Genomic DNA, 25,275 nt, shown 5'->3' with positions numbered 1-25,275 from the left:
AAATTTCTTTTCGTGCGCTTAAGGGCAAGCTATCTCTTTCTGAATTATTGGAATCTTTGGAACATTGGCGGGATAAAGAGCAGCTGTATTTCCTTGAAACCTTTTCTCATGACGTGATTACTGCCTTTCGGAAGTATTCTGATGTTTTTGAGCCTGATGCTGTAGTTTTAGATGCTAAAGCATTACGTAACGGTACTTTTTCTCCCTCTAAGGTACCCGATGCGGTCCGACGGCTGTTTACATTGCGGGATGCGGCGTCTGAACTTAAAGAGAAAGCGCGCCTAAAGGCAGGGGAGACGGAGAAATCGGATTCACGTACCGGCGGCGACCAGTCATCTATCTCCCAATCAGATAAGAGTGAACTAGTGCATGCTAAACCGATGCGAGAGGCGGCACCTTTGTATGTTCCTCCTAAAGGAGCAGGAAATAGTTCAGATATATCTTCCCCCGATGTTAGGGGATATTTTGTGTATAATTGGGTTTATACTCCCTGGCATAGGGCTGATGTTATGGCATTAAAGAATGCATTACCTGACCCCCGCAAGAATCCAGCGGCCTTTTACGAAGAGGTCGAAGGGGCCTTGAATTCTTGTACGATGACTTTAGCAGATATAGATTTGTTTTTTGGGCTCATTTTACCACCGGATATGTGGCGATCTGTGCGGAAGGTGGATGATGTTACCGCTTTTAAGGCTAGGTGGTCTGAGATTGAGGATGAGGATAGGGAGAGAAAACCCGCGAAAAAACCACCCCAGCTTATTTTAGATCTTCCTGCTGCTATCTTGACTAAATTGAAAACAAGATTGATTGGAATATGTTAGCATCATGTAAACAGAAGGTTGACGAATCTGTTTCAGACTTTTTTACACGTTTTGAGGAAACGTTTCATGATTTCAGCGGTCAGTCACTTACGGATGATACGGGTCGACATCTTTTTGTCGATAAATATGTGGCGAATTTATTACCGGGGATAGCAGCTCGCTTAAAAGCGAGTGAAAGTTCCTGGTCCACGTCGTCTCCGGCATCCCTCCTGACTATGGCTCAGTATTATGAGTGTCAGGAACAAGAAGCGAAGGGGCATGAGGAGAAGAAATCAAAAGATTTGAAAACTAAGGTGATGTTAGCACAAGTATATGGCCCGCCTCGTCGGGGTGTCGACAGAGGTAGAGGAGGATCTTATGGTCCCCCTTCCGGTCGATCAGATGTTAATAGAAATCAATGTGCGTATTGTAAACAGTCGGGTCATTGGGCTAGAGAATGTCCGGTATTATATGCATCTCGTCAGGGACGTGGCCAGGGACCACCGCGAGGTAGAGGGGGCTTTTCGAACTCCAGAGGGCATTCCAGTGATCGTGCTCGCTTTGAGCCTAACGTGCAGCAACGAGATAGACCTAACGTGTTTGATCGGCAAAATCAGTATCAAATGACTGGGAATGACCGCCCTGGGTACTATGATTCGCAGCATGCATAGGATTGCGTTGGATGGGGGTTGAAATCAGTTGAAGTACCGATTGATCAGCAGGGTCCTTATGTTTCAGCAAGTGTTTTGGGGTCTACTGATCGGTTCCTAGTTGATACCGGAGCTACTCGCAGTGCACTGTCCAAACAATTGGTTCCGAGGGCTCCCCCGTCTGGCTTAATGGTTACATAGGTAGGGTTTGATGGTACGCTCTCTCACAGCCCTCTTTCTCGACCCCTTCCCTTTCATGTTGATCACTTTTCTGCACCCTGTCCATTTTTGCTCGCTCCGAACACGCCCGACAACATTATGGGTCTTAATATGCTCAAGCACTTCAGAGCTACGATCCGCTGCTCCCCTACTGGAGTACGTGTGATATTAAATGATAATCACCCCCTGACAGACCGGATGTGTGTGGTTGCGGAAGATACTGCATTAGCCTCCCTTCCTCATTCTTTGTGGGCCATTTCGGATACTGATGTAGGACAGATGGTGATCCCGCCTGTCCACGTTAGTGTCCAGGAGGGTGCGGTGTTACCGCGCCTTCCACAGTATCGTATTTCCCAAGAGGGGGAGGAGGCACTCATACAGATTGTGCAGGATTTGATTAAGGTGGGAGTGGTGGAGGAAGTTCCCTATAATGTTTTCAACAGTCCTATTCTACCCATTTTGAAGAAAGATACTGACACCAGGGTTTATCGTTTTATCATTGACTTAAGAGAGGTGAATAAGATAGTGATACCTCAGTATCCAGTGGTTTCTGATATCACGACGTTACTCACTTTGGTCCCGCCAACGGCGACTATGTTTTCAGTCATAGATTTGAAAAATGCCTTCTTTTCGATCCCTATTCACCCTGATAGCCGATATCTTTTCGGTTTCACGTTGAATAATAGATCTTATAGGTTTTGCAGAGTCCCTCAGGGCTATACAGAGAGTCCCAGTATTTACAGTCAAGCATTGAAAAGGCAATTGGATTCTTTTGTTCTGCCTGACGGTGTCGCCCTCATACAATATGTCGATGACATCTTGTTGGCGGCTGACACTCCTGAGCTGTGTGAGCAGACTACGTTATCCTTGCTTTCCTTTTTGGCATCTCACAATCACAAAGTGTCGAGGAAGAAATTGCAGTTCTGTAGACCAAAGGTGACTTATTTGGGTCACCTTTTGTCTAAGGAGGGGCGTGCACTTACACCAGATCGTATTCAAGCAATTTTGGACACGCCTGTACCTTCCACACAGAAGGATGTGCGTGCATTCTTGGGTTTGGCCTCTTTCTGTAGGCAATGGATATTGGGGTTCTCTCACATAGCTAAGCCATTGTTAGCACTTTTGACAAAAGATACACTGATTCCCCTTCCCTGGTCCAATGAGTGTGAAATTGCCTTTCAGCAATTACGACAAGCCCTTTGTTCAGCACCAGTGTTAGGTACCCCTGATTATACGAAGCCCTTTTCACTGTATGTGCATGAGAAAGATGGATGTGCATTATCAGTTCTAGTGCAGATGCACGGCGACAAGCAGTGCCCGTGTGCATATTTTTCGGCTGTACTTGATCCAGTTGCCCGAGCATTACCAGGGTGTTTTCGCTCGGTTGCGGCGACAGCTGTGTCAATACGCCAAAGTGAGGGAATTGTGTTATCTCACAAGCTGCTGGTATTAGTTCCCCATGCTGTGGATGCCCTGCTTAATCAGACAAAGACGCAGCATCTGACCAGTGCCCGTTTAACGGGATATGAGTTGACGCTTTTGGCTCCTCATATTACGTTAAAGAGGTGTGTAACGTTAAATCCAGCCACATTGTTGCCATTTCCGGAAAATCAGCCTGAAGCACGAAAAACACATGACTGTATTCTCGTGACTGAGGAACAGACAAAGGGTCGTATTGATCTCCAGGATACGCCCTTTACAGATGTAGATGGAGAACTGTGGGTGGACGGATCATGCCTGAAGCTACCAGATGGTACGACTTCAGCAGCGTATGCAATTACCACATTACAAACAATAGTGGAGACAGCACGCATACCACAGAAAGCAGCTCAAGCAGCGGAACTGATAGCATTAACACGAGCGTGTGAGCTCAGTGCAGGATTGCGTGTGAATGTTTATACAGATAGCCGCTATGCCTTCGGAGTAGCGCACGATTTCGGACTACTCTGGAAGGAGAGAGGGTTTCTAACGTCACATGGAACCCAAATAATGTATGGGGAGTTAGTTCACAACCTCTTGACTGCACTAACATATCCAAAGAAGATTGCTATAGTTAAATGCAGTGTCCATAAGAAGGTGGTTGATAAAGTTGGAGAAGGGAATGCTTTAGCAGACCGGGTGGCGCGAGAGACTGCGATGCAGCCTGGTGCTACTGCAATGTATGTTGTGAAGTCGCAGACAGAAAGATGGCACGATGCCAGGAGAGAAGTGCTGGAGATACAGAGGACCGCTTCTGATAAGGAACGGGAGCAATGGTCCAATGATGGAGAATTAGATGATGAAGGGTGTTGGAGAAGTAAGCAGATGGATAAATGGAAGTTACCCACAGCTTTCGTACAACCTATGGTCCAGATGGCACATGGACTAGCGCATTTCGGAGCTTCCGCAATTGTCAAATTACTCACACGAGTTTGGGAGCATCCGGAGATCGCTAGTACGGCAAAAAGGGTAGTGCAGACCTGTATGATTTGCCTGAGGTATAACCCAGGGAAGGGTACACGAACTCCAGCAGGAGGGTTCGTGACACCCACTGCACCCTTTGAGGTTCTGCAGATGGATTACATTCAGCTTGAGCGCTGTAACAATCTGAAGTATGTTCTAGTAGTGGTTTGTGCCTTCAGTAAATGGGTGGAGGCCTACCCTACGAAAGACAATACTGCAATGACTACAGCAAAGATGCTATTGAAGGAGTTTTTCCCTCGATATGGGGTTTGCAGATTGCTGTGGAGTGATAACGGACCTCATTTTGTAGCAGATGTTATTAAGTATGTCCTGAAAGGTCTAGGCATAACGCAGAAGTTTCATGCGGTGTTTCACCCGCAGTCTGCGGGACTGGTTGAGAAATATAACGGTACTCTGAAGCTAAAAATTGCTAAGATTCAAGCTTCAACTTCTTTGACTTGGCCATATGCTTTACCGCTGGCATTATTGTCAATTAGATCGATACCGCATTCTCGGACCGGTCTCACACCCTATGAGACTGTGTTTGGGCGCCCAATGAATATTTGGGGCCCACCAAAACCTCAGTCAATGTATGATGTACCTTGTGTAATGATGAGTGATTATCTGGCACAGTTAACGGATAATTTGGTTTCCATTCATCAACAGGTTCGAGAAGCGCTCCCTGATCGGTCCACAGGTGAAGGCCATAACATCCGACCTGGTGATTTGGTGATGGTAAAGGCTTTCCAAAGGACGAACAGTCTGGAACCGAGATGGGTTGGCCCTGAGCAAGTTCTACTCGCAACAAGGACAGCTGTGCGAGTTTCCAATCGGAAGAACTGGATCCACTCCTTGCACTGTCGTAAAGTGCCGTCTGGATTGGTGGATCCTGCTGTGTTGACCGACCATCGATAAATCCTGACTGCGGAGAAAGGCCGTGCCGTGGAACCAAACGACACTGCGGAGCTCTTCCCGGACCAAGTGATCCCCGGAGGAGGGAGATATCATCTTCGACCGAGGAAGTGATTTCTCTTTTCTGTACCCAGATACGTTGTCAGAACGGCCCTTAGGTTAGTGAAACGGAGAGCCAATGAGGCAAGGGGGGGGGATCAGCCCTGCATTAGTGTAGCGACACCCGTCTTGGCCCGCTGGTGAAGAAATCAACGGCTGCCTAAGGGGAAGAGTTCTGACAACCTTTTAGTTTCAGGAAGATATTGACTTTTTACTGCAAGATGGAAAAGAAGAAGATTCTTTGTGCAACAGGCTTTATTATTACTGTAGCTATCGTTGGTATAGCTACATGGTTTGTTGAGGATGTGACTCCTGCCCGGGAGTTGCTTGTTTTGACTACTCCGGTGCCTGAGGAGCACTACTTTTATACACTTCCGTATCAAGAACTGAAGCATCGTCAGTCTTATTTGAATAACACTTTCATCCAGATGTTGCATCATACCCACATTGCTACGAATGCTACGAACTGTTGGATATGTGGTATGATGCCAGCTCATCAGAAGAAAGGAGGAACGCCATTCATACCTCTTCCTTTTTCTCATAATGGCTCTTGTAGAGCATGGTACACTTTGCTTTTTGCCACACGGAAACCTACAGTGGGACGATTACTTTTCAGACTTAATAGGGAATGTCATTAAGATAGAGATGGCTATCCACAAGCGAATGGAACAATATGGGAATGGGAAGAATATCGACCAGACAATGAATCGATTCCCTACATCTTCACGAACACCAGAGACACTACAGGACAAGAGCGCTTTGTGATTCAAGTGGCACAAGCTTAAGCGGACCTGTGTGTCCAGAGTGTGGGTCATATTCCTGTTGGTGTTAGTGATTGTATTATTGTTTTGAATATAGATGGGCTAAATAATAGTACTTTCTTAGCCTCCCATAATACATACTTTGTATGTGGGAATAAGGGTTATTACCGCTTACCGGCCGGCTGGTCCGGAGTATGTTATGTAGCGTTTTTATTACCTCCTGTATTCTTAGCACCTGCATCCTATCATAAAGATTTGAAGCTGCTGAACAATGTAACTGTAAATAGGTATAAACACACTCTATCTATTGATGATGTTGATCAAACTGATACGAGTTTGCAACAGTATATTGATTTTAACTTAGGATTGTTTTTCTTTGTTGGAGCTGCCCTAAATAGTAGGAAGGTTCGAAGATTGACAAGAGTCGTAGAGGCTGTGACGAATCAAACCGCTGCTGCTCTTGGGAATCTTACGGAAGAATTACAAATTACTAGAATTGTTGCATTACAGAATCGTATGGTACTAGATGTTATGTTAGCTGATAGAGGTGGAGCATGTAAAATTATCGGAAGTAGTTGTTGTGTGTTCATTCCTGATCATACGCCATCAGTGTATAATGCTATCAATAAATTGCATATAATTGCGGCTGAGATCCATACAGAAAATGGCACTTGGTCCTTTTCTGGATGGTTTTGGGCATTGATCACTACATGGGGATGGAAGGTTTTAACTGGTCTCTGTATTATTGTAGCAGTTCTGTTTTCCTGTTGTATCTGTGTCCAATGCGGTCCTTTACTCTGTTCTTTATGTGTGTCATTTTGTATTCCTGATAAGAAAGCTATCGCCAATGTCACCCATCAGAAATATTTAACCAAAGAAGTGGAAGAGATGATGAAAATTGACATATTAGATGATTATCCTAATAGGCCGAATGTCTTCAGTGAATGCTGAAAGGGTCGTCTGTTGAAAACTAAAACAGCGATATGATTAAGCATTCACTAAAGACATTAACTCTCCTTCCTTAGAAAATGTTTGTTGTCTTATGTTGACTAATGTCTGGACTCCATTTTGTATTGTCATGTCTCCACGTGCTGTGCACGAGAAGAGTCCTTCCTTCTCGCTAGTTGCTCTTGTAATCTGCCTAGTAACAGTCTATAAATAGCTCATTTGTCCATCTGGCGCACGCCCAGACTTGACCACATCTGTTATCAGTTAGTCCTTGCTTGACCATGTTTTCGCGGGCTCAGGACATTGCTTACTCCGCCCACATATTGGTTCTGTATCGAAAATGTCCATAAAAGGTAATATTCTTTGCTTCATGTTGTATCCACCCACTTATGAGCCCCTCTGTTGTGTATAAAAGGGGACCGCGTACGCAAGTTCTTTGTGCTACTCTGTGCAATACTGAAGAGTATTGTATAGGTTGTAGGACCACCCTTAAGGGTTAATAAACTTTGTCTTTGTATTTGCAGATTCCGTGCCAACTTCCTTCTAACTTTTGTTACAGGAGAGCGAACCCTTGTATTCTGCAGGCCTAGCTGGGGCCTGTATTCTTCAGGTCTCCCTGGAAGTGGTGAACAAACGGGAGAGAACAGCCGGCGCCTGTGAGTGTGGGTTGAAATGTGTAGGGTGAGAGGTTCTTCAGTTATAATTATCTAAGGCAGAGTGGATTATAGATTTAACTTTGCAAGGAACTGGGGAGAGTTAGCTTTTGAGCTCCTCTAATAAACACAAGTTTTCATATCCTGATATCTCTTCTCAGGCCCCCCTCACCCCAACCCGATGAGCAGCGCCTTACCTGTTATAGTGCATCACTGACACATAGTCATATGGAACGCCCAAGGTATCGCCGTCATCTTTCGCAAAATTGCTCCAGTCACCTGCATTGGGTAAAACAAACAAATTAGCTGTTGGTAAAATAAAACTTTTATTTTGACACTGCCCAATGAACAGAAAGCTCCCTTCTAACTAAAGGCTCCCCGTCTGTCAGAGGGTGGGGGACGGTATGAACTAAAACGCATATTTTTTAACCCAATGAGTCTTGGAGCAGGATTGGCTTGTCTTGTTTCCTGCACCATTGCTCGTGTTTGTGAACACTCGTGTTTGCAAACTGACGTCAGAGGCCACTGAAGCCACCACAGGTCAGTGCTGGGTTCACTTGGTGCTTTGCCGGCCTCTTCTTACCATTTCATCACAAAAAACCTAATAGCACCACAATTAGGGGTGCACTCTGTAATGATGGGCACTAGGCCCTCATGCTGCACTGCAAAGACTCACGCAGGACACATAGTTAGGGGTAGTGGGAATGGCCACGAGCACGTGTGCTCGGCCTTTTTATTAACCGCGTCACCTGACACAGTGACGTCGGTGGTGGGTGGGTGTATAGTGTATTAATGGAAGTTAGAACACTAGAACGTGTCCATGCACGGACACTACATCCTTCCCAATTTTTAATGACGAAAACCCAAAGTCAAAATTCAACCTGTGGGAGAAAGAAAGATATACACAGACGTGATACAGTGACCAAACTTCTGCAGAGTCTCTTACGCCTCAGCTGCTTGGAGTCACAGACGACGTTCTTCCTGCCACGGAGACCAACAGTTCACTGTGGCACCAGCCATGGGTGCTCAATGGATCCTGTCTGTTGACGGCTCTGCCTTGAAGTTGTCCTCACAGTCTTTTCTTCAATTTACTTCCATGGTGACAAATGCAGTTGGAGTTCTTGCGGTTCATCTTTCAGTCCTGTTCTTTTCTTCATCGGTAGCGTGTGTTCTGCTTGGCACAAGACGGGTTGTTTGCAAGACACCCCTCTCACCATGATGCCCCTCTCGCGGGTGTTCCCCTGCCACGGGATATCCCTGGGCTGGGTGTACTGTATCGTATTATTCGCACGCCGATCAGTGTGGGCGCAGAGGAGACGACAAGTCTCACCTCAGGTTCCGCAGTGGCACCTGGAGGGTAGATGTTGGCTCCTGTCTTCGCGCGCGGTGTCTTCATCCTCCCGGGACCTTTGCTGAAGGGCGGCTGATGACCATCTCTCGTCGCGGGGACGCTCTCTCACTGGCATCCCTGAGGCCTCTGCCCCTGAGTCACCACGGCTGGCGTTGTCCAGTGTCCGTGTGACCCCAAAGGTGGATGTTCCGAATGGTCCAGCCTGCTCACCTCTGCAGATCCCAGGTATGCTGAAAGCATCGTAAAGCAGATGGTCTTCTCTCCGTGCCACGGGTGTTCTCAGGACTTGCGCTCCATGTTCTGGCACTTGTCGCCTTCCTTATCTTCGAGGTGTGAGACACTCCTCTCTCTTTCCTCGGTTCTTTTCTCCGTGAGGGTGTTGAGTCACTCTGACTTCTTCTCCTCCCACTCTTAACAGTGGCCAACGTGCCACGGATCTATTTCCTTCTTCTCGCCTTCTTGCAGTGGCAAACGTGCCACTCCGATCTCTTCTTTCTTCTTTTCTTGTAGTGGCAGTCGTGCCACTCTGATATCTTCATCCGTTCGCTTCACGACGTAATCTGGACCGTTTCTGTTCTCCTCTGGTCTGGCCAGGCTTCTCCATGCAGCGCGCGCACTCTGCACGTGTTCCCCCTGGTCTTGTCCTCGTCCGAGGACACTCTCTCCATCTTCCTCAGCATCTAGAGTTAGCGTTGTGACCTTCTCTTCGTCTTCTCCTTCCCCGGCTACTTTGGTTGTCGAAGTTCGTGGGGCCATGCTCTTGGTCCTGTTCGTTCTTGAACTTCTTGGACCACTTGACGGTCCACTCTGCCGATCTCTGGCAGGATACCTTCGGTCTTTTCATCAGACCTCTTGTTCCGTAGTTTCACTGACCCTTGCGTTGGTCACCTCCTTTCGCAACCCCTGGTGGGTTGACTTCTGTGTGTTGACCACCTGGCTGGTCACTTGTTGGTGTGCTGTCCACTCTGACCCTTGCGTCGGTCACCTCCTTTTGCAACCCCTGGTGGGTTGGCTTCTGTGGTGCGACCATTTGGCTGGTCGGCTTGTTTGTGCGATGTTCACACTGACCCTTGCGTCGGTCACCTCCTTTCGCAACCCCTGGTGGGTTGGCTTTCTGTGGTGCGACCATTTGGCTGGTCAGCTTCAAGAGGCGTGTCACTCCGTGTGGCTACCTGTGTCTTCTGACTTGTCGGGCGCTGGGGCGTGCTTCTCTTTGTACCGTCGCGGTACATTTTCAGTGTAGCGTTGCTGCTTGCGCCGTGTGATCACTGGCTGTGGTGGCTTCTTGGCGCCACTGGGTGTGCCCTCTGCATCCTTACCCTTCAGTGTCGTTGGATACTTGCTGCGCACATCTTCTTCCGTGAGTTCCTCTTTTGTAGGCGCTGCCGTGTACTTTCCGCGTCCGGGGTACATCTGCGCTGAGTCCTTTGGCTCTCTCGAGGGTTCACTCCACTTGATGCGGCGACAGCGCAATCCTCACTGGGGTGGACGTGGCTTGACCCTTCTACTTCCTCCTTGTCGCTGTGGGATGGCACTGCATCCCCCTGGCACTCTGTCGTCTGCCTCCATGGCTTCCCCTTGTTTGCAGACTTGACATGCAGTTCACCTTCCTTCCAGTGCAGTTGCTGGAACCGGCCACTAGACGGGGAGCGCAGGGCTTTCAATTTCAGTCCGGACAGTTTTATTTTTCCCATCCTGGAACCTCCACCGGTTCCGTTGTGCTGCAGATTGTCCGATATTCACAGGCTTCGACAGGGCAGAGAAGTGGAGGGCAAACAAACTCGTGGCGGATGCAGTTTTCCCACACAGCCCGATGAGCTGCAGACACTAATGGGCTTTCCCTTTTCTTCCTCCTTCTCTTGCTGCAGGTTTGTTTATTCCTGCATTGCTGCAGTACCCCAGGTGTCCACCAGATGGCAGGGGCGCGCCTTTCCAGGCACCGGTAGTCTTTCCCCTCAGCTGCCTCTATTGCCGAGTGCTTCGTGCTGGGGGACAGCGTTGCCTGCATTAACCGTGCAGGTGCTCTCCTGGGCCACATGGCTGCCCCTTCACCTCTGCTGCAGCTGGGCTGGCCCCGCAGGACACACACTTGCACCCGGACCTCGCGGGCCGACCGCTCCTTTCCCGCGGTGAGTACTCAACGTTTCCTTTCTGGGGGGGAAACCCTTGTGTGTGCACTTTTATGTTCGTCCCACCCCCGCAGCAGGTCTCATCGCTTCACGGACCGCGTGGGGAGGGCTGCTGGTGCCGCTTCTGTTTTCCTGCCATCGCGGCGGGGTGGGCTCCCGTCCGCTTCTCGTGCAAGGAGCTCCTCTTCACGGCCGGATGCGGGGTGGGCTCCCGCGGACCTCACCACTCTCCAGGCTGTCTACGCTTGGTCGCGGGGATAAAGGAGTGGGGTGGGCACCCGCTGTCTTCCGTTTAGGCTTCTCCCTCGCGCCGCTCATCACCTTCCTCCGGTGGGCCTCTTCTTCCACGCGGGTGGGCTCCGCGGGGTTCGCTGCCACTTGCCGGGTCGCAGCCGATGCGGGTGGGCTCCGATCGGTCCGCTCTTTCTCTCCAGTCACAGCGGCAGGGTCGACGGGGTCGGGGTGGGCACCCGACCTCCTCCTGCATGTCACGGTGTCGTGGCCGATGCGGGTGGGCTCTGCTCGGCTTGCAACTCCCCACGGGCACAGCAGCAGGCTTGACGGGGTCGGGGTGGGCACCCGACTTCCTCCGGCAGGGTCACAGCCTCACGGCGGATGCGGGTGGGCTCCGCTGCGATGATCGCCGTTCTCTCTCTGGCGCTGCTGGCTCTGTAGGTGCGGGGTGGGCTCCTGGTCACCACAGGACATGCCGCGGGCTCTGCCTCGCCCCGCAGGCTTCTCGGCGCGTCGCACCTTCATACAGAGGGATGGGGGGTGTCCTCACTGCGGGCAGCTCTCTCTCTCTCTCTCTCACCCTCAATTTTTTTTTTCCTTGCGCAGATCGGAGGCTGCACACGCAGGGTGGAGTACCCGCCTCGTCGCCAGTGTAATGATGGGCACTAGGCCCTCATACTGCGCTGCAAAGACTCACGTAGGACTAGGCCTGGGCGGTAAATTGCGCTCCGTTCGCGGAATTTGCGGAATTTGGGTAATTTCGCGTTCCGCGGAGAACGCGAAATTGCCCAAAAATCTGCGTTCCGCGACTTCGCGAAATTTTTTGCTTGTTCGCGTTCTCAATATGCGTGTTCGCGAGATATTTCACCCCGAGCACGCAAACAGCGATCGCGAACAGGAAAAAGTATCGCGAACAAGCAATTCCGCGTGTTCGCGGAATTTCTGCGTGTTCGCGGAGATTTTTTACCGTTTCGCGGAGATTTGCGTAACGCGATTACGCAAATTCCGCCCACCCCTACGTAGGACACATAGTTAGGGGTAGTGGAAATGGCCACGAACACGTGCGCTTGGCCTTTTTATTAACCACGTCACCTGACACAGTGACGTCGGTGGTGGGTGGGTGTATAGTGTATTACTGGAAGTTAGAACACTAGAACGTGTCCATGCACTGACACTACACACTCTAAGCAAATGTTGAGCCATTCATAAAACACGCAAACATGGGTTAACGATTACCAATCAGGGCCGTCGCCGCGATGACGTCAACGCAGTGCAATCCTGGCTTGAAAATGAAAGCTGAAGTGGTAAAGACCAGGTTTAAAGACGGGCACCGAACTTAAATGCTCACTTAACATTAGCATACCCAGGCCAGAGCTTCAAAGCCTCAACCACCTTTGATATTAATCCTGGCTTCCTCCAGACCTGGAGAAGACCACCCTCTGCCCTGGGGCCCATTTAGCACCAGAGCAGGTGGAGAAATTAGCTAGCCAGTAGGTGTGTCGCACAATCAGGCCAGGCACACTCCTAAGGTGGGCCACCCGAAGTGGACACTCAAAAAAGGGTTTCACCATCTTGTTTTTGGTGAAAGTAGGGACTCTGAGTAAGGCTTATGCCCACTCCCCGCAGAAAGTGGTCATATAGGGGGTGTAGTAACCCCAGGGGTAACTAGCTCATTGGCTACTACCTTACACCAGTGAGAAGGCTGGTTCAATTTCAATTACCGGAGCACCTGATTTTTCCATGTCAGATTCCTCACGCTCTCCAAAGATGTCTTCCACTTCTTGTCTGTGTGCCATGTTGACCGAGGTGAGGCGACAAGTATTCAGTAACATTGAGTCTTCTTACTACGAAGCGCAAGACACACCAAATGGGAGTCTTCTCGGTGGCCGGGAGACAAGCAGAAATTGAAAACTTTGTGAAGGCCGGACCTCAGGTACTTGCCGTGGCAAGTAAGATCCAATTGGAAAGTAGTCCTTTCCCTTCCAAATACATTCTCGCACAAGATGGTGGAAGTCAAGAGGTATGCATCAGGCATGGAGTTGAAATGAAGCATGATGATTGAAAACCTGTGAAAGCAATATTGTTTTGTAGAACCGACAATGGGACGGATCCAAGGGCCTGGTGAGAACACAGCACACTGTCGAACTGGAGCTCACGATGACACAGCTGAACTCAACGATGGAGAAAAAACAATCTAATAATGGAGACAATGCCCATGTGCAATACCACCAACAGATGGAGTCACTAGACTCCGCAGAGTTAGCCTTCTTGGCTTAATGCTGCACTCCTCCACTTCGATTAATGCATAATGATAGCCTCCGTGTCTTTAATGAAATCCAGATTCTCTGGTCATGTTAATAGGAGAATCGCAATTGTATGGTCAGCTGGTATGATATCTTTAATGGAGTGCTTTAAGAATATCTAATGAAATGAACATAATCTATATTCCCCTGAAGGCCATTTCCAAAGACACAAAATCAACCAACAGCACATCTACAGGTCCTGCAAATTCAGGTGACGTTGGCCATAGAATGGTCTTGCAGGAATTTCACAAACACACTTTGACCATCACGAGGTGTCACCAATGAGGACCTCCTCATTGGTGACACCGAGTGATGGTCAAAGTATGTTTTTGTTTATAACCACTGAATGGAATGGCCCTCCACACCACAGTCACAACAAATGTCCAAGTGCTTTGAAGTCCTATCCTGACGCTTTCTTCTTCTAATAGCCAAGCTGACTTGCACACACCACCTGATCTACTGACCACCTAGTCAGATCCTAAAAGTTAGTGCAGAAATATTCAAACTTGTCATGGCTGCCTGCACCTGGCTTTAAAAAATCTTCTCTTTTAACTACAACCTTCAAGACAATATGTTTATGTCGACCCTAAATAAAGCTCTTTTTGTGCTGCTGTCCACCACCTTTAGCTCAGAGCTAGTCAACGAGCCAATCCACAGTGAAAGAAGTATCCTGGACCTCGACCACACATTTCTCTCAAGCATAATCTTCCTTCCCTCCAGAAACGTTTCTAGAGCAACCACGCCATTGTTATTTTTTATTGGTTTTTTTTGTTACATAAGAGCTACATTTAATTTTCCTACACGATTAAGTACAGACAATAGAAAATACCATGCCGCTCATTGATGTTTCCCTGGTCTTCCTGGCTGTAGTCTACAAGGTAGACTGCTGATCCCCTGCCGCCACCCATAGTCTACACTCTGTGTGTATATGTCTCATTCTTCCCTGTGTGATTGCCAACATCCCCATATTTTGATCTATTTCGTGGGACAGCCCCATTCTTCATATATTGTCCTCTCAGCCAACATGCACCTATCCATGTCTCTTTTCCATTTGTTCAATTGCAGTGGATCAGGAGCCCCCTATTCTCAGGTGATATTTCTTTTGGCGGGTATTGGTCCAAGGGTGATTAGCAGTCTGGGTCATTTCGGTGAGGCCTCTGACCACCAAATGTTCAGCAAATCCACCTTGGGCCAATCTGGTAGTGCCTGCCCATAGCTCTGTCCAGACAGGCTCTGCTATCCCCCTAAAAGGGTCCCAGTGCCAGGCACTCCCACAACAGGGGAAGAAAAGTGTCCCGTTGTTCATATTCTTTTATACATGTTCCATCTCACTCCTCCCCTTTGCAGCCAATGTTGGAGAGAAGACAGTCAACAGAGAACTGACATGATTCATAGAAGAGAACGCCATCCTCGACCCTTCCCAATCCGGATTCTGAAGCAACCACAGCACCGAGACTGCCCTACTCGCCGCAGAGACGACATCCACACCCTCCTGGACCAGGGCCACTCTGCAGCACTCATCCTACTTGACCTATCAGCAGCCTTTGACACCGCCTCCCACCGCACACTAATCGCCAGACTACACGACGCCGGCATACAGGGACCAGCGCTGGAATGAATCCGACCGTTCCTCACCGAAAGAAGCCAAAAGATCAGACTACCACCCTTCCTCTCTGATCCCATGAAAATCACCTGCGGAGTCCCACAAGGGTCGTCTCTGAGCCCAACCTTTTTCAACATCTATATGGCCCCCCTCGCTGCCATCGTCCGACAACACAGCCTCAACATTGCATCCTACGACGATGATACCCAGCTCATGCTTTCCCTCACCAAAGACCCCACCACCGCCAAACTCAACTTCCAGACTGAAATGCAAGACGTTGCATTCTGGATGACCAACATCTGCCTGAAATCCAAGGCCGAGAAGACAGATGTCCTCGTCCTTGGAACCACCCCCTTGGCATGGGACCACACTTGGTGGCCGAATGCCCTAGGAAGCCCACCTGCCCCCACAGACCACGCCAAGAACCTCAGCATCGTACTCAACGCATCACTCACCATGAACTGACAGGTCAACGCCGTCACCTGCAGCTGCTTCAACACATTCCAAATCCTCTGCAAGACCTGCAAATGGATCCCCCGCAAGTCAAGAAAAATGGTCACCCACTAATTCATCACCAGCAGGTTGGACTATGAAAATGCACTCTACGCCAGCATCAACAAGTCCCTATCCTGCAGACTCCAGACAATACAGAACGCCGCCCCCAGACTCGTCCTAGACATCCCCAAGCAAAAACACATAAGCCAGCACCTACGAAGACTCCACTGGCTCCCCTTGGAGAAAAGAGTCACCTTCAAGATCCTCACCTACGCCTACAAATGCCTACAAAACAACTGGCCAAAATACCTCAAAGACAGAATCAACTTCCACGTACCCAAGAGAAACCTCCGATCTACCAACCTGGCCGAAACACCGCACAACCACAGAGCCAGAGCAGGCAGAAGATCCTTCTCCCACATCGCAGGCAAGACCTGGAATGAGCTACAGGTGGACATCAGACTCGCCCCTTCCCTGAACACCTTCAAGAAGACCCTCATGACCTGACTCTTCGGCTAAGCAGATCTGCTGACCCCCTTCAACTCTCCCCAGTGCCTTGAGACCCTCGCGGGTGAGTAGAGCGCTTATATTCTCCTGATTGATTGATGTATCCTATGGCGCTCTCCCCATTTTAAACGGCACAACGAGAAGTGGTGGCCCGCATAGGATTTTATCAAGTGCAACTGTGGAAAACAACCTTTACCAAGCAGTCATAACTATGCTTTACCATAGCCACACAGTCATTACCACACAATGCCTTTACCACTCATTGCCTTTACCACCCAAGTCTTTACCATGCAAATGCCTTTACAACCCATGCCTTTACAACGAAAATGTAAGTATATCACAGGTAAATGAAACCGCTTTATAAGTTTTGGTCTTAAGTTTAACTGAGACCAAAAGTTTGGTTTCAGTTAAAATTAAGACCACAATTTAAGTTTAACTGGGACAAAAGTCTAGCTTTAATACTTTTAAATGCCCTATGTGAATACTGATAGTTGTAAAGCTAGACATTTGTCTCAGTTTACCTGTGTCAATCAGGCCCTTGGTGTAGAATACACACTGGACATTTATCCAGTGAGGGAGCACTTACTAATTAAGCCATAGAAAGTACTACAGTTGGGTAGATATATTTTGTCAAAACTGTGAAATTTTGTCGGATAAAGTGCCAGGTGAGGTTTTGTTCTGGCCCAGTCACTTGCACAGCTACTGACACACTCACACATACACACAGAAACACACTCACACACCCATTCAACCACTCTGACATACACTCACAGACCCACACAGGCATTCAAACACTCACTCACACACCCATAAAGCCAATCACACACCCACAAAACGACTAACATACCCACTCACAAACCCATACAGCCACTCACACATCCAGTCACACAACCAAATAACCACTAAAAGACCCATACAGTCACTCACCCATCCATTCACACACTCAGAAAACTATTCAAACATCCACTCATAAACCCATGCAGCCACTCACAGACCCACTTACAAATATCTACAGCCACTCACATGCCTGCTTACAAAACCATACACCCACTCACACACCAATTCACAGACCCATGCAGCCAATCACATACCCACTCACAGACCCATACAGCAACTCACAAACCCAGTCACTGACCCATACAACCACTAACCCACCCACACAGCCAATCACACACCCACTCACTGAGCCATATAGCCACTCACACACCCACTCACACACCTACAAAACGACTCACACACCCACTGCCAGACGGATAGAGCCACTAACACACCCACTCTCAAAGGTTACAGTTAGGAAATAAAACATTTTACAAAACCACTCAGGACTTTCACTTATCTGTGATATACTAACATTTTTGTTGTAAAGGTATGCGTAGTAAAGGCGTATGCGTGGTAATAACTTGTTTAGTAAAGGTGATACATGGTAAAGCTACATGGTAATGTCATGCTAAAGGCATGCACAGCAATGGCATGCATGGTTCCATCATACATCCACAACTGCACATACTACAGAGATCCTATCTCACCATCATAACTACCGACCTAAACTTCCACTATGAACATCCACTCCAAGCCGTAGATGTAAATTTCCATCCCTATTTTCTTTTTCTATATTTCCTCTATTGTAATAGTTTTGTTTCCGAAGGTTACTTAGGGGTTTTGATGTGTTATTCTTCTTCTTATTATTATTACTATTATTAATATTATTATTATTATTATTATTATTATTATTATCATTAATATTATCAATAAAAGCCTTTGTATTCATATGTAGCCAATGACATCCAAAGCTACCAAAGCATAGATACATGTGACGTTTGCAGCAACTGCATCAGAAGAGTTTGCTGTTTTGTGTTGGATGGTAAGAAACATATGAACTGCGATATACTGTACTCCTTCCCATCATTGCTTCCAGTATCCCCTTCATACTTTGACAAGCAGAGAATTATCTGTGTAACACATGCATAATCTACAATGTTACAGAACACAACAGTGGATAAGATCCATACCCTCAGCTATGTTGTGCCACAGGATGTCCAGATATTGGTCGCGGTCCGGTCTTGTGTGCTCGTGGCGAAACCCCAAGGAGTGTTTCATCTCATGCTGTATGGTGCCTTTCGACATGCAACCCAATTCATCCAACGAGACATACTGAATCCCGCCAATCTTCCCAATGTAGGACCAGCAGCTGAAGAAAGACAATAAACGTGAGGATTGCAGTCCTGCAGAAGTGCAACTGATCTCTTCTCCACAGGACACAAACTCACAGCCTCATTTACAATGATTTGGGGTAGGGCATTACCGCAAGTCTTTTTGATGTGCTGCCCTGCGCCAAATTTGAAAAGGCATGAATGCACCATACTTAAGAGATACCGTACATTCCTGTCCTGTCAGCCAGCCCCAGCACGCAGTTTGGTGCCTAGCCCAATGCGGGCACCTTTGCACCATGTGTTGTTGGCAGGATTGTTTTTGTGCCAGAAGGAACACCTTCCTGCACAAAAACATTCCATTGAGGCGTTTTCCTCTGTCTATGCAGCACACCCAGAGAGATGCAACAATGAATAGAAATAAACATATGCCTCCTCGTTACGTCTGTCCTGGGGATGCATACAGTTTTGACACATTCCCAGGTTTACAGATCCTCGTAAATCTGGGACTGTGTCAAAACCTACGGGTTTTGTGTGGAAAACCTGCTGCAACGCCCATGGAACGCCTCCCTGATGCAGTGTAAGGCAACTCAGTGACTTACGATGCATCGCCTTACACCATATCTACGAGGCCATGAAAAGCCACACAAAATGGCTTTGCGTGGCCTCATAGAAATGGGTCAGCACTCTGCGCTGCTGGAGTGTCATAAAAAGTGACACACCAACAGTACAAGGGGCTTGTAAATAAGATCCACAATGTGGTGGTATTTGCTTTTCTTTATTATTGGTGAATTGTATTGCATGTGTGGGCTGTTCAAAGCATGTAGTAGTATGGGGAGTAGGATCAGGGATAGGAGGATATGTATGTAAAGCTCGCAAATTAGACATAAACCATGATAACGAGGAGAGAGATTTTGGGGCAACTGATTATTTTATTGTGGAAAAGCACAAATTGTGGAAAGGATTTTGATTTTTTTAAGTGTACTTAGGTTCTGAAACTAAATTTCCTTTAGTTTGTTTTTAAAAACAAAATTTGCCAGGAAAACCTCTGCAAAAACATGTGCCTGAAGAAGTCCATAACATAAAAAGTAGAAGAAAGTGTGCTTGTTAAAGCTGGAAAACTTTACAAACTGTGTAAATTGAGAAGAGGGTAAAGTTTGATTATTAAGAATACCTTTAAAACTCTGCCTGCCACTAGATTATCTCTGACCTTAGGAAAATCAGATTGGTCCTGAAGAGATGGCAAGAAAGAATACATGGAACACTGCAGAGGAACTAGGCTCAAACTGTCTCTCCTGGCATGACCTAGGGAGCTGCTGGTGAGTGGTGTTAGGACTAGTGTTGTTTAGGCAAGTGTGGTTGATGATCTGTTAATTGCCCAGATCAGGGGTACTAGTTTTTTAAGTACAGAAAGATAAAGCGTTGTGTTGAATCTTTTGGGCTTCAAACTCATGGTCTGCAGGCTTCATGTGTCACTTCAGCAGGCACTCTACCCAACCATCCACCAGAGTGAGATTAAAGCAAACGAGCAATGAGATATTTATGAGGGCCAGCGTCATGTCATGTCTGAGCTGTGTGATGGGTTTGCCATTATAATTATAATGCAGTGAAGAGGACCTGCCAGCTTTAGTATTGAGACCATATTGACGCTGACAAAAAGCATGTTTGACTCTCCATTAACCAACATGCATTCTTAAGAAACCAAAACTCTGCATATTCAAGCCCAAAAATGTGCTCTCCTACAGAGGAGAACTTGTCGGTGCAGGCATTTTATGGCCAGCCCTCTATGTGAATGCCAGGGTTCTTGTCAGGAGGCGACTGCAGCTTGCACCACACATTGCCTCTGCCATGCTTCTAATGTCATTAATAACACAACTACTAACCATCACACTCTTACAAGTGTGAAAGATCGGACTGTTTCAGGCCCCCAAAGCTAAAAGAGTGGCTTGGGCGGCAGGTAATAATCATTTTTAATATCTATTGAATTAATAATTAACTGCTGTTGTGGTCATAAAGTATGCATGGTGTGGTAGCGTACTACCACTACAGCCAACACATCTTCAATTAAAATGACCTTTACATTTGCAAAGAAATTCAGCTTCACTGATAAAAGTATACAATGCACAAACAATAGTGTGTGGAAATGTCATCACCGAGTGCATTAGTTTGTTTTGATCATATTAAAATATTTGTTTACACCATACTTCAGAATTACCAAAGAATGCGATTCATTTGTGCTTTTCTAATTCTGATATATTTTAAACAATATGCGCTGTTCATTTGTAGAAATTTAAATTGTGTTCTGTTTTAGAAAAAAAACCAACATTGAACAGCCTTCGTCGAGTGCACCGCCAGTAGCCAGCATGATTGTCACATAAACCCTCTCCCTTTGAAGCCAGAGGAAGAAAATTAAACACCAAGCTCCCTGGAAGACAGTGCCTGAAATTTGACCTCTGTCTTTGAACGCACAGCAACTGTGACAAGATAAGAACAAGATTAAAAGGCCTGTTTACAGAAATTGAGCACTAGTGGAAAAATACAGTAAAGAAATGTTACGTACTCAGCATCTATTTCTGGCATGTTGTGCTGTAGAATCACATGTTTAGCATAAGTCGGCCATTTAGTGTTAGGCATGTTGTTTTTCCTTGAAGAAGTCTTTTGAGTCACGAGGTGCAGTGACTCCTCCTCTTGCTTGCAATGCACATGGTCCTGTAGTTTATTCTTAGATTGTTTTCTGCTTGGCGGGTGAGAATGGAGTGTAAAGGATGATGCCTAATGAGATGACCAAGCGTGAATAATGTAATATTTAATATGGATAACCAGAACCAACACAGGTTTCCATGGAGGAGGGTGGGTGCATGTGGATCAAAGCACTACATGCCACAAACAGATGTTTTCTGGGTAAGTAGCATTTTCTGTTTGAGGCATAAGTGGCTATAGATACACATGCTTGGCATATACTGTAATGCAGTATTCCTCCCTAACCTGTGTGGGTTGCAATTAATGCAAATATTGTACGTAGGACTGCTTGCCACACATTAGCGTGTTGACGGGCCATGACATCTGCACAGTAATGTTTTGTAAATGTGTGCAGTATAGACAATGTAGATGCTTTACATATGCTTTACATATGTGAGCTATAGGTATGTTTCCTAAAAAGTCAATTGAAGCTCCTTTTTTACAAGTAGAGGGAATTTTTGGTGGGACAGATAGAATTTGTTTAGCTTTAGAGTAACATGTTTGGATACATTTAATGATCCATAATCTTACAAAACAGGGAGGGGGTGGGAACCTTGTATAGGTCCAGCATATGAGCTCCTATGGAATCCAATATATAACAGGAGTATTGAGCTCCTTCCAAGAAATAGAATAAAAAAGGGGTCAAACAGATCCTAGGGGAGTGGATAGGGTCCCATTCCTTAGGAGAAGGAGCCCTAATACACCCAGATAGGTGTGGCCCCCGGACCCTGCCCTGTGTAATGCGAGCCCACATTGCCCCTGCTGTGCCCCGATAAGTAGCGGTGCCCCGGGGGCCGCACCCTACTCATCATCATTGTGGTGCCTTGATGTGAGTCAAGGGGGGCAAAAAGACACTGGACGCTTTGCTGGCTTTATGGCTGACGCTAACTTCCACCTTGAAGCTTTTATTTCCCTCACCCACGTGATGCAGGCCATACCATGATCTGGCAGCACTGTTGATGTGAGCTCCTCAGAGCCACCTGGGCCAGCGGACTCACAGCATTACAGAATGAATGTACAATTCTACAGCACACTGGCGCATGGGATGCTGCAGTGGGCCTTCGGGAGCATGTCGACGATGGGACGGTCACTGCAGTGCCTGGACGTCAGCCCTTTCAGCGGCGACACACAAAGATGAGCTGTGAAGATGTAGGGGCCGGGCCTTTTGTGAGGTGAGGGCATGCCCTGTGCTCTTCACACCTGAGGGTGTCCGTGTCCGAAATGTGATCTCTGCGCCTGGCATCCTTTACAAAGCTTGGCGCTCCCGTCAGATGACGGCGAGTGATAAAAGCAGCCAAAATGCCAGTCCCACTCAGCTGGGCCCCTGAGGGCTGCTGCTGCGACTGAGTCGCGAGACAAGGGTCTCACTGGGCCTGAATGGAGGGTAGGCCTGAGCGGGTGCCGCCAGCCACAGGTGGCACAGCCAGGCAAGTGCCTCGAGGTACGCGGACTGGCACTGTGCCAGGTCTGCGACTACTCCTCTGACCTCACGGTGTAGGAGCGCTCTCGCTCTCAGGGAAACAGTTCTGCGACGTTTAGGGCAAACTAGGCCTTCTCAGGGTTAATGTACTTATTTTAATTTTTAATAGTACTTGACCTGCCCGGACCCCATCCCCGACTAGCCCTCAGCAGGAAGACAGCAGGCCTTCACTTTGCCCAACTTGTTTTCATTGTGTATATAGTACCAACCTGACTATGTAATTGAAGATAAGGGCCGGGGGGGCAGGGCAGGCATTGACAGAGCAGGACAGGAGGAGGCCTCTGCAAACTCAGCATAATAAGATAACTCTAACACAACACAAATTAGGAGAAAATGTGGCCCGGGCCGCCCGACTCTTACTTCCCTCAGGATCTGGTGAGTTCAGTCCACTAGAAGACGTGTCGGACAGTACTTAGTACCAGTGTACGGTGTCTCAGCCAATCCTGGCGCTGCAAGGGCACAGTTACTCTCCGCCCATTATGAGACCCGGGAGCTGCTGCCTGGCTGCTGTATGAAGCAGCACCCTTCCTTGGGTCCCTCGCCACCACCAGTCGCTAAGTAAGGAGAAGGGAGTGCGCACTACTGCTGCAGCTGTGTCTGTCACTCAAGCTGCCGCAGCCCAGCCCCACTCCCTGGCTTCAGCGCAGTCCGATTGAGTCGGGCGTGTCCCGGTAGCGACCGCATACATTCAGTGAGACATTTGCAAGACAAGGCATTGGCAATTAAATTTATTTAGCGTGCTGCGTGACGGTCGACTAGTAAATGGGTCCATGTGGCTTAGTGGGGCTACGCCCCAACGCCCCAATGGACGCACCGCGCCTGGCTGCTAGGTGTAGACTTATAGAAGTAAACGCTGACCCAGCTGTATGTCAATGGAATAGGTAGAAAACAATATCTTGAGCCTTTGCCAATCCGGATTCTGCAGCACCAATCCGAATTCCACAGCAACCACAGCACCGAGACAGCCCTACTCGCTTCCACAAACTACATCGGCACACTCCTTGACCAAGGCCACACCGCAGCCCTGATACTACTCGAGCTGTCAGCAGTATTCAACACCGTCTCCCACCACACACTCGCCGCCAGACTACACAACGCCGTTATACAAGGAACCGCCCTCAACTGGATCCGCTCGTTCCTCCCCGGCAGAAGCCACAGAATCAGACTTTTTCCCTTCCTCTCCAAACCCAAGGAAATCAACTGCGGAGTACCCCAGGGATCATCACTTAGCTCAACCCTCTTCAACATTTACATGGCCTCCCTCGCTGCCATCGTCAGACAGCACGGCCTCAGCATAGTATCCTATGCCGACGACACCTTGCTCATCCTCTCCCTCACCAAGGACCCCACCACCACCAGGCTCAACTTCCAGGAAGGTATGCAGGATGTCGCAACCTGGATGAGCATCAGCTGCCTTAAGCTCAACTCGGAGAAGACAGAAGTCCTCGTACTCGGAACCAGCCCATCAGGATGGAACAACACCTGGTGGCCCACCACACTCGGCAGCCCTCCAACCCCCAGGGACCATGCCAGAAACCTCAGCATCGTACTCAACTCCTCCCTCTCCATGAACAAGCAGGTCAAAGCTGTTGCATCCAGCTGCTTCCACACACTCCGCATACTCTGAAAGGCCTTCAAATGGATCACACCGAGTCAAGAAAGATAGTCACCCACGCACTCATAACCAGCAGATTGGACAACAGAAACGCCCTCTATGCCGGCATCAACAAGTCTCTATTCCGCAAGCTCCAGTCGATACAGAACACCACAGCCAGACTCAAGCTCGGCATCCCCCAACATGAGCATATCAGCCAACACCTACAGAAGCTCCACTGGCTCCCCGTTAAGAAGAGATTCACTTTAAAGATACTCACCCACCCCTACAAATGCCTCCACAATATGAGACCCCAATACCTCAACAAGAGAATCGCCTTTCACATACCCAAAAGAAACCTCTGTTTCACCAACCTCACCTTCGCCGAAACCCCGCGCATCTGCAAAGCCAGAACAGGGGGAAGAGCCTTCTCCTACATCGCATCCAAGACCTGGAATGAGCTCCCAATCGACATCAGACGCGCCCCCTCCCTGAGCAACTTCTGGAAGGCCCCCAAGATCTGGCTCTTCAACTGAACGGAACTGCTGTCCTCCCCATCCCCCAACACCTTGAGACCCTCACGGGTGAGTAGTGCGCTTAAAACCCCCTGATTGATTGATTGATTGATTGATTGATTGATTGATTGAATGCTTTTTGAATGACAATAGTGGACAAATCATTTCCACTTTGCTACAAAGCAGGCTCTAGCAGCAGTGGAAGTGCATTACAAAAAGTAAGAGATCTGTGATGCTCTGTAGAACGGGAACAGGCAAGTAAATGTGGGTTGGGGTCAAAGGTGTTGCTAAGCAAACAAAATATCCTGTAATTTATTTCGGTCTTTCATCTTCAGGTATGTACATATAAAATAACACATAGCTTAGATGTAAAATAAATGCAAGTTAAGTTAATCATTGGGAAATACACTATCGTACTTTTTAAAACCTCTATTAGTTAATGCACTGCAGACGTCTGTATCTGTAACAAGAGAGCCACAGAATTGAATCCTGGTTGAAGGAGTGGAGAATAGTTCGGTCTAACACAGGCCCCTGCAGCCCTTTAAAAAGCACACACTTCACAGCTCAGCTGGTAACTCCTTTCCAATACCACTAAAAAAGTATAAATCTGTGTCATCAGGATACGTCAAGTGATTTCGTTAATTTAAGCCAGTATCAGCTTCGGAGCTCCCTTTCCATTTGCAAACTGACCCCT

General features: G+C 47.9%; 1 protein-coding gene across 1 annotated transcript in view; it reads right to left on the bottom strand.

The window, feature by feature from the left end:
• Positions 1-25,275, bottom strand: part of LOC146859664 (astacin-like metalloendopeptidase) — a 99,405-nt gene that overhangs the window by 33,189 nt on the left and 40,941 nt on the right. The window contains exons 7-8 of the mRNA XM_085646278.1: positions 18,116-18,294; positions 7,682-7,763 (exon numbers count right to left, since the gene is read on the bottom strand). Of these exons, the coding sequence (XP_085502404.1) occupies positions 7,682-7,763; positions 18,116-18,294 (261 nt within the window). The remainder of the gene's footprint in view (positions 1-7,681; positions 7,764-18,115; positions 18,295-25,275) is intronic.

The sequence above is a fragment of the Triturus cristatus genome, chromosome 3_1 (genome assembly GCF_964204655.1).
Source record: "Triturus cristatus chromosome 3_1, aTriCri1.1, whole genome shotgun sequence".
Classification (NCBI taxonomy): domain Eukaryota; kingdom Metazoa; phylum Chordata; class Amphibia; order Caudata; family Salamandridae; genus Triturus; species Triturus cristatus.
The sequence above is the reverse complement of the archived record's forward strand: the minus strand, read 5'-3'. Positions and strand labels throughout refer to the sequence as shown.